At 53.0% G+C, this 13,516-nt stretch overlaps 1 protein-coding gene across 2 annotated transcripts in view; it reads right to left on the bottom strand.

Annotated features, from left to right (window-relative positions):
- Positions 1 to 13,516, bottom strand: part of PDGFRB (platelet derived growth factor receptor beta) — a 34,289-nt gene that overhangs the window by 5,424 nt on the left and 15,349 nt on the right. For both annotated transcript variants that reach the window (XM_027807344.2, XM_005440607.3), the window contains exons 4-23: positions 12,946 to 13,242; positions 12,231 to 12,500; positions 11,828 to 11,955; positions 11,332 to 11,506; positions 10,561 to 10,753; positions 10,234 to 10,349; positions 9,569 to 9,695; positions 9,199 to 9,410; positions 8,333 to 8,427; positions 7,908 to 8,040; positions 7,385 to 7,489; positions 7,164 to 7,274; positions 6,635 to 6,788; positions 5,075 to 5,241; positions 4,695 to 4,813; positions 3,371 to 3,493; positions 1,841 to 1,952; positions 1,447 to 1,546; positions 1,221 to 1,326; positions 479 to 717 (exon numbers count right to left, since the gene is read on the bottom strand). In XM_027807344.2, coding sequence (XP_027663145.1) covers positions 479 to 717; positions 1,221 to 1,326; positions 1,447 to 1,546; positions 1,841 to 1,952; positions 3,371 to 3,493; positions 4,695 to 4,813; positions 5,075 to 5,241; positions 6,635 to 6,788; positions 7,164 to 7,274; positions 7,385 to 7,489; positions 7,908 to 8,040; positions 8,333 to 8,427; positions 9,199 to 9,410; positions 9,569 to 9,695; positions 10,234 to 10,349; positions 10,561 to 10,753; positions 11,332 to 11,506; positions 11,828 to 11,955; positions 12,231 to 12,500; positions 12,946 to 13,242 — 3,082 coding nt within the window. The remainder of the gene's footprint in view (positions 1 to 478; positions 718 to 1,220; positions 1,327 to 1,446; positions 1,547 to 1,840; positions 1,953 to 3,370; positions 3,494 to 4,694; positions 4,814 to 5,074; positions 5,242 to 6,634; positions 6,789 to 7,163; positions 7,275 to 7,384; positions 7,490 to 7,907; positions 8,041 to 8,332; positions 8,428 to 9,198; positions 9,411 to 9,568; positions 9,696 to 10,233; positions 10,350 to 10,560; positions 10,754 to 11,331; positions 11,507 to 11,827; positions 11,956 to 12,230; positions 12,501 to 12,945; positions 13,243 to 13,516) is intronic.

Raw genomic sequence — 13,516 nt, 5'->3', positions numbered from 1 at the left:
AGAAATGAGTGCCTTGTCCCAATTGTCCTGGTGGGAGAGGATTCCCAACAGCTGAGAAGTGTGTCAGGCTCCCAGCAGCCCCACTCCGAGTAGCTTTCCACAGAAGAACAGACATTATCGGTTGGATCTATTCAGCCGTCAAACACAACACACAGCCAGCTGGGTTCTGCAGACCATGGGCCCCTGTGTGCCCTTCTCCTTAGGAGTGGGTTCGTTAGTCCCCAGCTGTGCTGGCTGATGTACAAGGTTGTGACACAGCACCCTATCTTAGCTCATGTCCCAGCTCTTCTGGTTCCTGTCCATCCCTGCGGGCCCATGCAAGGCCACAGCACCTCAGATGGAGGTGACACTTCCCTCCTCTCCTGCTAAACCCACCTCTGGTCTATCCCTCAGCAGAGCATCCCCATTTCCTTGAGGCCCCTGTTTTCAGATTTGGGCAGTCAGGTGAAGGGATAACATTCAGAAGCAATGTTTTTACCTGGCCCGGCTGATGGAGGCCTCCTGAGGAAGATCACAGATTGTCTCAGGTTTCGGGTCGGGAAGAGGGATGATATAATCATTCTCACCCCCGTTCTGGTGCACGGCTGTGTAAAGGATGCTGCCAGTGGGGGAGCTGGCAGCAGCCCTGGTGTTGTTCAGCCCAGGGATTGTGGGTCTTGTACGAACAACAGCAGGGTGGTCACTCTTCATGAACTCTTCATCCACCTGGTGGTACCTCTGCTCTCGCAGGGCAGGTTAACAAAGAAGCAGGAAGGTCTCGTAAGTGGAGGAAACGCACTTGTGCTTTATTTGCTTTCCCTGTCTGCTAGGTTTTTTCTGGAAGGGCTGGCATCTTCTAGCTGGGTTCAACTACCCTGACTCCACCAAAGACAGATCATGAACATTTCCTAAAGGAGAGATCTGGGGCACAACTCCACGGTTCCAAAATACTAAACAGTTGGAGGCAGGTTTTTGATCTCCTGCCAGTTCTGATTTCTGCAGTTGCTGAGATGCCAGCTGTCTGTCTAGTGATGCCAGTCGTCTCAGCAACGTTCCCAGGATGCCCAAACCATCTCCACTGGCTGTTCAAACTAATGCAGCCTTAGTCACAGCAAAATCTGCTTGCACAGCAGCACTAAACACTGGTCTCAAACCCTGATCCATGGCCTTAACTAAGGGGGCATCCTCCACAGAGCACTAATCTTCTTCTGTACCTCCAGCACAGGGTCCTTTGAACATACCTTTCTGTAGCAATCCACCAAGAGGTTTCCCATAAGCACCACCAGCTGTGAGAAGGATGGTCTGATCTCAAATTTCTCCTCCCAGCACTTCTGCATGATATCATAGCTAGCAAGAAGGAAGAGAGAGGGTACTCTGGTGACTTAGCAGTGGGGAAAACAGAGGCAGAAAAGCTTCTGCAGTTTGTGTAGGGCAGGCCCAGGGCAAATGTATATGAACAGCACTTACATTTCATCAGAGGCGTGGGTGGGTTTGGACATCCGATAGCCACGTTTGATGGCATTATAGAACTGTTCGTTCATAGGCAGTTCGGGGTACGGAGTCCCCCCTGGGTGTAAAGGGAGAGCATGAAATCAGGCTGGTGCATTGTCTGCCACCCCCATGCCAACATGCATTTCACACCATGGTTTCCTTTTTTCATTACCTTTTCCGTTTCATTTCACTTCCAAATGGCAATGTCAGCATGGGAAAGAAGGAGACAGGGAATGAAGTGCTACTCTGACTGGTAAGGTTGGGACTGGGACTTGTGGATTAGAAGTTAAATTCTATTGTCTCTGGGAAGGGATCCCTGCTAACACGTTACCAGACCTATAGACACCACCATGATCTCCAGGACACTTACCTAGAGTGAATATCTCCCAGAGGAGAATCCCAAAGGACCACACATCACTTAGGGTGGTATAGAGGTTGTTGAAGATGCTCTCTGGAGCCATCCACTTAAGAGGCAAGAAGGTCTAAGAGATAAAAAATGGAAAAAGAGAGTCAGTTGCATCTACAGCACTTGTTTTGACAGGTGAGACCTGACACCCAATTTACAAGAAGAGAAGACCCTTCAGAGCTGCCCATCAGCTGAACACATGTGCTGACATCTGCTGTCAGCCACTTCTCAAAAGGATCAGTTTCCTCTTTCCTTGTGCAGGATGAACTCAGCAGGCAGGAGGAAAGAGTGTGTGTGCCACAACCATTTCCATCACTGTCTGCCATGATGAGCTGTCATGGTGTGCATTCTCTGTTCTCTAGTTCTTGGGAAGCCCATCACTGGCTGGCACAACATGATCACAGCACTCCTGAAGGGAGTCCAAGCCTATCTGGATTATGGAAACCTGAGACCAGGCTGGAGAGGGCTATGGGGTGACCAGAAAAGAGCTGAAGGACACATCCAGCTTTTCTGTGCTCTTACTCAGAGTGATACACAAAAAGGAGCCTCACTTGACCAGCTTGTATGCAGCCCTGGCTGTGCTGTTCCTGGGATTTGCTTGCACAATGAATACCAAAATAATCTCCAGGAAGGATTGCAAAGGGGCCCAGTTTCATTTCCTGTTTTGGAAGGAAAAACAGCTACGCCAAGGCTGGACTGGGAACCCAGCCCCTCTGCAGGAAGGTCTCCCTGCCCAGGCACTAAGTACCTGTCTGCCATCCTGTGCAAAGGGAAGCAAGCATGAGTGAAATCAAGTAGTTCATAGTGTAGATAAATATCGGGATTTGAGGGGCCTGGCTCTGCTCTCAGCTCCCCCAGACTCCGTTTCTCTGGGAATCACATGGCCTGCTTGGCTGGGATGTATATTCCCAAATGCCCCAGGGCTGGAATGGACATGTTGTTGTTGAAGTCACAGGGGAGGTTCTGGGGAAGCTCAATTAAAGCCTCATCCTCTCCTGCCTAGAAAGATTGGAGCTGTCTTTCTGGAAAGTAGCTGCTCGCAGGAAAACACTTCCTCTTACCCTGTGGTCTAGTGGTTAGAGCAGAAGTCTGTGAACCTCTTCCCAGAGTGTCCAGTGACTCACTGGAGCACTGTCAAGCTGCCTAACCTTGCATTCCTCCTGCCCGCAGCTCAGGACAGGACTCAGTGCTGTGCAGGGAAGGGATGCAGCACTGCTGCCAGTGATGGGCTGTACAGGGGATGATCCTTAGTTTTGCTGCTGCTGCCCAAGTTCTTCTGTAAGAGCCTGGAGATATGGTCATGCAACTGCTATTCCACAGCATGCAGAGCGCATCAGGTGCGGGATGGATGGCTGTTGACACCATCTCCTGGGAGTTCTGCCCTGCGACCACCCTTGGGCACAATGATGAACAGACAACTCACAAGGAGAGCATGTAGGGGGTGCCAGGCCCAAAGCACCAGGAAGGAGGGGCTTGATTGCTCATGGTACTCACGCTGCCTTTGGAGATATAGTTGGAATCCCTCATGATGTCCCTTGCCAGGCCAAAGTCACAGATCTTCACCAGCTTTCCCTCACAGATGAGGACGTTCCTGGCAGCCAGGTCACGATGCACACACTGTAGGGGGGAGACAAGGCACTGTCACCGCAAGGGGCCCCATGCAGCCCAAGGAAGCAGCCCAGCTCCAGCGCTAGCACATTCCTGGGGCTGCAGGAACAGGAGTCACCTCACATCATCTCCTCCATCTCTAGGGACAGCCATGGCTCAAAGCCACTAGCAATGCTACCACATTTTCACTGCTCATCTGGACTGCTACCCCTGTGACAGCAACAGGCATACAAATCTGGCAATGGTAATTTGAAAAACCCAGCAGAAGGGGGATTGCCAGGGCCTGACCAAGCAAGGGGGCTGGTGGGCTGGCAAAGAGGGGATGTCTCCATGTCTGGATGGCCCAATCCAGCAGTCTGAAGACATCAGAATTACACCAGCCTAGCTTGTGCCTCCTGGTTTGCCAGCATGTTGGGTGTTTTCCATATGAACAGCCCCGAGGTTTGCTCAAGACCCTGCCAGACACTACTAGCAAGCATGGTAATTTCGCCACTGTAAAGTGTGACTGTGGGAAGCCGGGACCTCCTCTTCTGTGCTCTATAGGGGAGCGCTGACCATACACTTTTGGGATCAGACTGGCTGGCTGGAGGCAGAGAGCCAGGAATTTCTCTCCACACATCATTGATGCTATCCCTATCTCTTCTCTTAGCCCCACCCTGTGTGATGTTTCACATGGTCCAACTACATTACTGCCTGCCCTGGGCTAAGCCAGACCTTAGGAAATCCCAGAGTCAAGTCCTCTGCAGTGGAGAGGATTAATTTCCACTAAACAAGCACTTCTGATGAGGCCTGGGGGGCTCAGAGCATGTGGTGCAATAGGGGTGTCCATGGAGAGTAGTAGCTCTGCTGCAGACTGCCCTGTGCTTTAGCACAGGGAAGCTATCACTGTTCGGTCATCCTGGTTAATAGGGATGATATAACACCACAGCTGTGCCGCACATGGCTTGGGAGGAGCCCAGAGTCACAAAATTTGAGGTCTGAAGCTAGATCTAAGCCAGGGTTTGCTATCACGTGCAAATATAGTCATGCTGATCCCCAGGGCTGTGTTTCCAGAGAGAAGTGGTCAGCAGCTCTTCAACTGCACGACTACTTCTCCCGTGAGGATGTTGGCATGGACAGAGGGACAGTGAGTAGAAGCTGACCACAGGACATGGCAGAGCACTGTTGGCCTCCACCACTACAGGCACCATGGACCAGCCAGCATACGTACATTTTTGGAAGCCAGGAACTCCATCCCATTGGCCACCTGGAAGCTGAAGCCCACCAAGTCCATGTAGCTGAGGAGCGGAGACTCATTTATCAGTGTTACCCGGTCTGTTCTTTCAGGAGCTGGAGGGCAAACGGAGATGGATGTTGGTGTTACTCAGCACACTCATGGGCTGCCAGCCAGCAGAAGGACCCACTGGGGAGTGCTCTGCCTCCAGCAGCAAAGGGAGAGAGCTGGGAGCTCCCGTATGAGGGCATCTGCCACCACTGCTGGATTCGTCCCAAAGGTGACCTTTGCAATATGGACCAGCTCCCTCTGCAAGCAAAGCCATCCAGCGCCCCAAGTGCAAGCACCTCTTCCTCCTGCCGTGGCTGAGCTGTTACCTGATGGGGAATAACTGTCCAGCTCGTACGGGGTGCCGTAGTTAGAGGACTCGATGTCAGCATACTTGACTTCACCCTTCATGTCGGACATGGGCACATAATCCAGGGAGTCGTCCTTGCTCATGTCCATGTAGCCCCCATCGCTCTCAACAGACAAGGAGAGGTGACTGTGGAGGGTAGCAAAGAGGCTGTTCAGATACAGAGGAGAGGAGGAGACACAGGGGATGGGGCAATGATTTGTGGGACTGCAGCTGCTGAACCCCGGCACTGAAATGTCCCACACAGCAGGGAAAGAAGTCATACATCACACATGGGAGAAGTGCAAATGGCACCAGAGACCTCCTTCTACCACCTTGTAACAGCTCAGGTGTCCTCAGCATTAGCTTAAACAGCCCTGCCATATTCCCTTGTGGGTCTCCAGGTGTCCTTGCCCACAGGCTGAAACTTCTTATGCTCACCTTGCCTGGCAGAGCATAAGCTTGGATCACAAGCTGGGCACTGGAGAGGGCAGGAAGAGGAACCAGAGCCACACAGCTCCCCAGGTGCCCAGAGGGCAGCAGAACATGAGACCCAAGGCAGAGTGAGCAGGCAAACCCCTACACCTTGGCTGTGCATGTTTCCAGGTTAGTCAGGACTGGCCTGGAGAAGGCTGAACGGCTGAACTGAGCAGGCAGAACACAGCCCTCTGTCCGCAGCTAAACCTCGCCTGTTTGGATCAGCAAACATCTGTACCCCTGAGCACCTCTCCCTTGAATTAGCAACAACTGCATCTGGGAAGGAGCACCTTGAGGCCTTCCATGTGCTGATGCTGGGCAAGGGAAACCTGCTGCAGGACCAGAGCTGTAGGGCATGTCCCCATGGGCTTGGAAGACTGCACTTAGTGCTTAGGATCTGAGTTGCCTTCAAGCAGAAAGTGGAGGGGGCAGCTGTGCTGATGTCCTAACACTGCTCTATTTTACTATTGTTTTGGCGTGCTGAAAGGAAACGCTGCTTTCTAACTTCCCATGGGACTGTTTCTCTGTGCCGATGTGCCTGCATCCCTTACAGCTGGCAACTGGACGAAGGACCATTTCCCTTTCCTTGTAGCACCTCTTGTGCAAAGGCAGTCCTTCTAGCACTTCTCCCTTAGGCCTGGCAGCCATGCAACCTGTCCTGAAAATGCAAAGCTGAGGTCTCCAAGGGTTAAGACATGCTGGGAAACCCTTTACCTCTGTACTCAATGCATAGCTATGGTTATGCAAATAAAGTTAATGATGCCAGGGAATATTCCCAACTGGCATGGAGCAGCCAGCATGTGTGCTAGCAAACTCAGCCTCCAGGACACACAGATTGCCTCCACTAACTCCCCATCTGCCAGGAGCTGTTTGGAGGTGGCTGCTTGGCACACGGGCTGGTCTCATGAGGTAACAGAGCGGCCAGCTGTGTCCCAGTGCTGGGCCAGAGTTTATTTTACTGGTCTGGAGGAAATGTAGGTATTCTTCCTGGCAGTACCAGTCGCCCTTGTGGATGGGGGCTAGGATGGGGTAGGCACCAGAGGGGAGGGTGCTGCTTTCCAGGTACCTCTGCACATGGTCCTCCTTGATGGTGTTCCCGTACAACTCTGCCTCTCGCCGTGCCTTCTCACCATAGGACTGCAGAAAGGTGTGCTTGTTGCGGTGCAGGTAGTCCACCAGGTCCCCATAGCGGCAGTACTCAGTGATGATATAGATGGGCCCTGGTGGGAGAGAGCACCCACATCAGCCCTGCCTTGTCCCTGCTTGCTCCCCAGGGCAGAGAACTTCACCCCACATGGACATTACCAGATTGCAGATGTCTGGGCAGGGCCAGGGGGCAAAGCCACCTTTCTGGTATCAAGAGTTTTTGCAATTTGAAATTTGTGTTTGGGGAGGGAGGTGGGGGCTAACAGAAACATGCCTTCTCTGTTTCAAACAGGTTGAAAAGAAAGGCTTTCAGAGCCCCACAAGGCTTTCCTAGACGAAAGGTAAATCATTCTGACCCAGAAAACAGGAATTATTCTGAGGACAGTCCTCTTCCTTAACACAGTCCTGGGAAGCCGGGAGAGGAGACAAGGCACCCAGCGCTCCCCTACCTCCTTTGGTGCAGGCCCCCAGCAAGTTGACGATGTTGAGGTGAGGTCCCAGGTGGCTCATGATCTTCAGCTCGGACATGAGGGCTTGCTTCTCACTGCTCCGGGCAGTGGCTGTTGGGGAAAGCCCAGTGTGAATGGGAGCACAAGGAGTGCTGTGCATGGGCACTGTTTGGCCTTGTGGGTTTTGGGTGGGGGAAAAAGGTGGTGTGGGGGCAACTCACACTTGAGCATTTTGACTGCAACTTTCATGGTGGACTGCGAATGGCTCAGGCCATGGGCTGTTGCCTCCACAACACGTCCAAAGGCACCGGAGCCGAGAGTGCGTCCTGCAAAGAAACAGCAAAGAGACAAAGTTGGTCCTCGCAGAGAGGTGAGGAGGGGAGCTTGGTAAAGTCCCCTGTCTGGAACCCCACCAGCCTTGCTAAAGTCATTCTGGTGGGCACGGAGGCAGTCTTGAACTATGATGTTTGGGGCTAGGGCTGGCTTACATCTGACTAGGAAGAGAAGGATCCTTCAGCTGCAAGAAAAGATGGCCAGGAATAACCCAGTACTTCATGCAAAAGGGAGCAGCTGGCCTCCCACTATGGCCTCAGATGGTCCCCCGGTCCCAGGATCACATCGTATCTGCAGGGATCTCTGTGCCTTTTCAGGGTTGGTCTGTTTTAGAGATCCCAAGCCCAAACCTATCACTCCCAGACAGCCAGGACCCCAGGGGTCCATCAGAGGGACCTACAGAGCCTTTACCTAATACCAGCTTGTCCCTGGGCACCTCCCAGCTGGAGTCATAAGGGAGCTGCATGGGATCCACGTAGATGTACTCATGCCCGTCAGAGCTGACTGACTCAATCACCTTCCAGCGGATTTCATAACGAGGTTTCTGGAAAGGGGAGCAAGGGGAAAAAAGATATCTGAGAGGCTGACAGTCAGAAAGGGCATGGGGGATGTGGATGGGCTTTGTGAGGGAGTCTTTGGTCCCTGCAGCTGTTGCCTCATTCCACGCCTAGCCTACAGATGCCAGGGGCATGCAGAGACTGATGGAGTCCCATGGTTCCTGGCACAGGTGGGACATCAGCAAGCCCATGCCAGCAGGAGTTCACAGCTTTGCTCTTCCCAGCCACACTGACACAAGGATACTACTGTGGCAGCCTGGGAGCACTCTCCTCTTTTACCTTCTGCCACAGGACGATCAGGATGATCAGGGAGATGACGGTGAGGACCAGCAGGGCCAGGATGACAGAGATGATGACCACCTTGAATGGCAAGGCTACAATGATAACAGGGACAGCAGTCAGACTCCTCCACCTCTGCATGGTCTGAGTACCCTGGGCAAAGGAGGGGACAGCAACGCAGAAGGGTCCCTGCACCCTTCCCCTTCTCCCCTCTAGCCACTGTCCCCCCTCCTGCTACACACCTTCCCCTCAAAAAACATTGGCCCTGAGCTCTCCTCTGCATGGGGACAGTCCTTGTCCTCTCCTCCTGGGCAGACCTGCCCAGTACTGGCAGGGCCAGCACCCCAGAGATACTGGGGTGATGGGTTTTGACAGCCCATTAGAGGGCTTGCTGCCTTGGGAGAGGTTTGGCCATGGTAGAGTGTAAGGAGCTAGAGGGGCTGGTTTGCTTGGGGGAGGGCTGGAAGCTCCGGGCCTGGGGTTAGAGCATCCTTCCTCCTATTTGGGATGTTCAGTGCATGGATGTTCGAGTCCGTGGCACCATCTAGTGACCCGCAGGCTCATAACAAGGCACCGGGGACCTGTTCTGGCACTCTGATCTCGCCTCCCTGAGGGAATGACCCTGCCAGTGGTGGCAAGAGGATGTCCATGTCTAGTGGACATAAGGGCTCCAGACTCCTCCTGGAGCAGCCTTTCCTGCTCAACCCAAAGGAGGCTTCATTTTGGGCAGAAATACCCAGCTTTCCTGCCTTCAAGGACTGCTGTCATCAGAGGACAGACCTGGCTCCCAGCACCTCTGGCCTGGAGACACAGAGAGAAAAGTCTAGCTCCGCACCACTGACCCAGACCGTCCCCTCAGGCCTCACCATGTGGGACCAGAGTGATGTCCTGGGAGTTGGTGCCCAGGAAGTTTTGCACGGTGCATCTCAGGAGCAGGGGCTCATCCACCCTGTGCAGCTGCAGGGTGCTGTTCACGCGGTACACCTGCAGCTCCGCGTGGTACGTGGCGTTGGTCTGCAGACCAATCTCTGTGGACTCGTTCCCTAGCAGCCGGGTGGGCTGCCCCTTGGTGCTGCACCTGGTTGGAGGGAGGATAAAGGCACCTGAGAGTTGGGACCATGTACCACCATGGGATGCCTGGGAGTGTAGGCCAGCAGAATACAATAAAATAATAGTTTATTATTCTAATAAATGCAAGGGTCCAGCCATTCCCATGGGCTCCATCACTCCACTTACCATTTGATGTCACTGCAAGTAGACCAGCTGATCTCTGGCAGGGGCATGCCTTCAGCAGAGCATGTTACAGTCTGCTCCCCACTGCTGGCACTGCTGTTCTCTTTGAGGTCCACCACTTTGGCTGGCACTGAAACCAAGAACGATGGCAGTGAATTCTCCTTTCTGACTGCAGGATGGAAGCAGAACTTGATTCCACTATACCCCTAACATGGCCTGGGGGTTAGGAGACAGTGAGGTAGGACTCAGCATATCAATTGTGTTTTATTTTTGAAAGCTAACAGCAAAAAGAGAAAGATTTGAGGGAACTATGGAGAAGACCTGCCCCCATCTAGCTTGCTTGGAGAACACAGGCAAGCACAGAGAAAAGTCCTGGACATCAGAGCTGCACAATCATCTCTGCATTTACTACCCTGTGCAAGGGCATGAAGGCCAAACTGCTGGTGTCTGCACTGCCTCCCTGTCCCCCTTGCTGTGAGACCAAGTGTGAGATATTGCAAACGAGCATGTGTCTTGCTCGAATGCTCTACCTTTAAACAAAACCACTCTGGAGCTGTGTAGTTAGAGGAGTAAGGACTTCAGTCTGAGAGTCCTGCAGCAAAGGATGGAGCCACCTCCTGAAAATCCCCACACACTCCTCAGCCCCATGTCTGCATGCCCATCCTCACCATTTATCTGCAGATGGAAGGACAGCTCCTGCTCATCATCCTCATTGGAAGCCCGGATAGTGTAAAATCCTCCTTCTTCCTGCTTCACCCGCACAAGCACCAGAGCTGTCTGGTACCTGGAGGAGTGGAGGAGACAGTGATTTGTATGGGAAGGTGCCCGGGGACTGACAATGCTCAGAGGCAACCAGCTCCTACCCATCTGAGGCATGCTTGAAATCCACTCATGGAAAGGCATTCAACCACCAACCGTGTCCAACCAACAATTTGAAGGTTGCTTTGTGAATTATACACACACACCCCCCCTGGTGAGGAACGATGGGCCCTCACCTGGTTTCTGACAGGTTCCTGCTGGTGATGGTGAACTCGCTGCTGCTCTCCATGGTCAAAGTCTTGTTGTTCTTCAGCCATACAATGCTGGGCTGTGGGTAGGCTTCCACCTCCACCTGAATGGTGTGGCTCTTGTGGACCTCGGCATACACCGTGTTGGGTAGGTGGGTGTGGAAGCGCACAAAGCCACGCTCTGAGAGGGGGTAGGAGGGATAAGGGGGTCAGAGAGAGAAGCAACCCCCTTTCCAGCCCTTTGGACAAACATGGGTCTGCAGAAAAATGCTGTGAACACCCAGAAATGGTGGGGCAGCTCCAGATCCATCTCTCAAGGCTTCAGGCTTGTGTCTGAGAGGAGTGCAGATGCAGAGCTGCAGAGGAGCTCACGGGGCAGGCAGCATGCAGGGGAAAGGCTGTTACTTTGTGGAGATGGGGCAAGTTCCCTCAAATTACACAAAAGTAGGACAGACTGGAGATAACAATATGGCCTCACATCACCTTGGCATTGCATTGTGCAGAAGAGCTCTTACCCGTACCCTCATGTGACTTAAAGGGTCACAAAAAGCTATAGTGGGAAATTTGGGATGTTTTGAAGCCAAGAAGTGGGCAGCGGTGATGTGGGGTGAGGGAAGGCTTTTTGTCATGGTTATTTAGGGCAGAGGGGAGTAGGAGAGAGAGCTGGAGGCCATGCAGAGAGAAGAGGGTGTCACTCTGGGGCATCATGCCCGGACGCCATGTGGTTTGCTGGCTTTGGGCATGTGGGCAGCAACGCACCGATCACATGGATGGTGATGTCTTTCCGGTCTGTCTTCTCATGGTAGCCCTCAGAGACATTGCAGACGTAGGTCCCACTGTCCTCTAGCTCTGCGTTCTGGATGATGAGGATGGAGCGGATCTCATGAGTGGATCCAGGTAGGAAGTCAGTCACTGGCTCCACAGCCTTCCCTGCCTGCACAATGTGGACAGAAGATACGGTCTAAGAAGTCAAGAGCATGTTCTGCCATTGAAGCTGCAAAGCCAGGCTCACAGGGAGGGAGGAGGAGGGGGTAGAGGACCCCAGTTTGGCTGCCACAGGGACAGGGAACATGTGCTGATCAGAGGCCACTGAGACAAACAGCCTTAATCCAAGGATAACCCCATCAAGCCTCCCTGTATGGCAGCAGCAGTATCCCACAGTTTCTGCCATGGGGATATTGATGAATGATTGTCATGGGACATCTGGGCAAAGGCTGGAGCTGCTGCCCGGAGCCTGTGGGGCTGGAGTACTCACTTGCTTGCGGGGATAATCCCAGTTGAAGTTGACTAGCTCATTGCCGCTCACAGTGCACATCAGGGTAACATTTTCTCCTTGACGCACTATGGTCTGCACTGCGCTGATGGAGACGTTCACAGATGACACTGTGGGAAAGGTGAAAGAAAGGAATGAATAATGAAGTGGGCATGCAGTCCATCTATCCTGGGTGGACTGGTCCACTGGGAAGTCTTTTCCCTGGTGGATGGAGTTGGCACTTCAGCAGAACCCATTCTCTAATGGAGACAAAACTAAATTCAGCCTGCAAATTGATGAGGGGCATCACTAAGGAGGCAGGGGGAGAGCTTTGTTGTGCCCTGCCATTGGGCTGAAGGAACAGCCACAGCAGGTGTACAGGTATGCTATGACAATGGCAGCTCACCCTGGATCCTATAGACATAGAAGGTGTCTGAATCCACCTCCTGGTCATCCACAATTGTCCGGCAGAAATAGGTCTTATCCTCAAAGAAGCCTTTGAATCCCTGTTGTGGGTCATAAGCAGCTGGGATGGGGTTCTCCACCTTCTTCTCATAGAGCGTCACCTGCATCTGTGGGTTGGTCACACGACATGGGATGATGGCCTCTGTGTAGCCCGTGATGAAGATGAAGAGCTCTTCAGAGGTGATTGCAGGGAGGAAGACTAGGGAGGGATCTGTGGGAGAGAAGGAACGTTGGTTACAGAAAGCTGCTTGAAGCTGAACCAGGGCTTCCCTGTGCTCCTCCAGGACTACAACACAGGGCTCTGTCTCCAGACTAGTGGGATGCTTCTTCTCTTACTCCCCATGGAAAAGTAGAGCTGCCATGTTGTGGGTTTGCCAAACCTCTCCTGGGGAGGGTGAGAGAGACCCAGACACTGCCACCTAGCACCGTTGCCTCCCTCCTGACTTGTCCCAACACACTACCCATGGGCCTCTCTCATGAACTGGCATACCAAAGACATGCCACAGCCAGATGACCTGCCATGAGGGCTCTCCTACAACGGGAGGAAGGATTTTGGGGAGCCAGGTGCTTAGAGACAGCATGATAGTTCAAATCCTTCTTGCTCCTGTTGGCTAAACTGTGTGGGAATGCAGAGACAAGGACATGCTGTCCCCTACCTGGAACATAGATGTACAGGGCTTTCCTCTCTGCTGGCTCTGGAGCATGGTCAGGGCTGTAGGTGCACGTGTACTCCCCGGTGTGACGACCCGTCACGTTCCTGAGGGTGAGATTGCTGAAGAAGACACCATCCCTTTGCTCCAGGGATGCAGCGAGGGGCTGCCCCTCCCGTTCCCAGACCAGCACATTGTCCCCATAGCACAAGAGGGAGAAGGTGCTGTGGAGGCCGAGGACAAGCTCAGTGTCTCTGGGTTCGATGTGCAGCCCACTGCCCCCCGACGTTACCTCCGGCAGACCTGGGAGAGGAGGGAGAGAGGATTTGTTTTTTGGAATTGGATTCCTCTGAAGTCCAAGGAGAAGTATGCTAGAGCACAACCTCATGCCAATGTATTTGGTTTGTTGTGTTAGCCTTTACACTGAAAAATAACCTTGCTGGATTTGTCCTCTTTGGCATAGCCACCACTCACAGACATACTCTCCTCAAAACTGTCCTGTCAACCTAGACCTTGCTGGGTCACCCTTCATTCCCTGTACCTCCTGAAACCCTTACTGGAGAGGAAATAAGACATC

The sequence above is a fragment of the Falco cherrug genome, chromosome 8 (assembly GCF_023634085.1).
Source record: "Falco cherrug isolate bFalChe1 chromosome 8, bFalChe1.pri, whole genome shotgun sequence".
Classification (NCBI taxonomy): Eukaryota; Metazoa; Chordata; class Aves; order Falconiformes; family Falconidae; genus Falco; species Falco cherrug.
The sequence above is the reverse complement of the archived record's forward strand: the minus strand, read 5'-3'. Positions and strand labels throughout refer to the sequence as shown.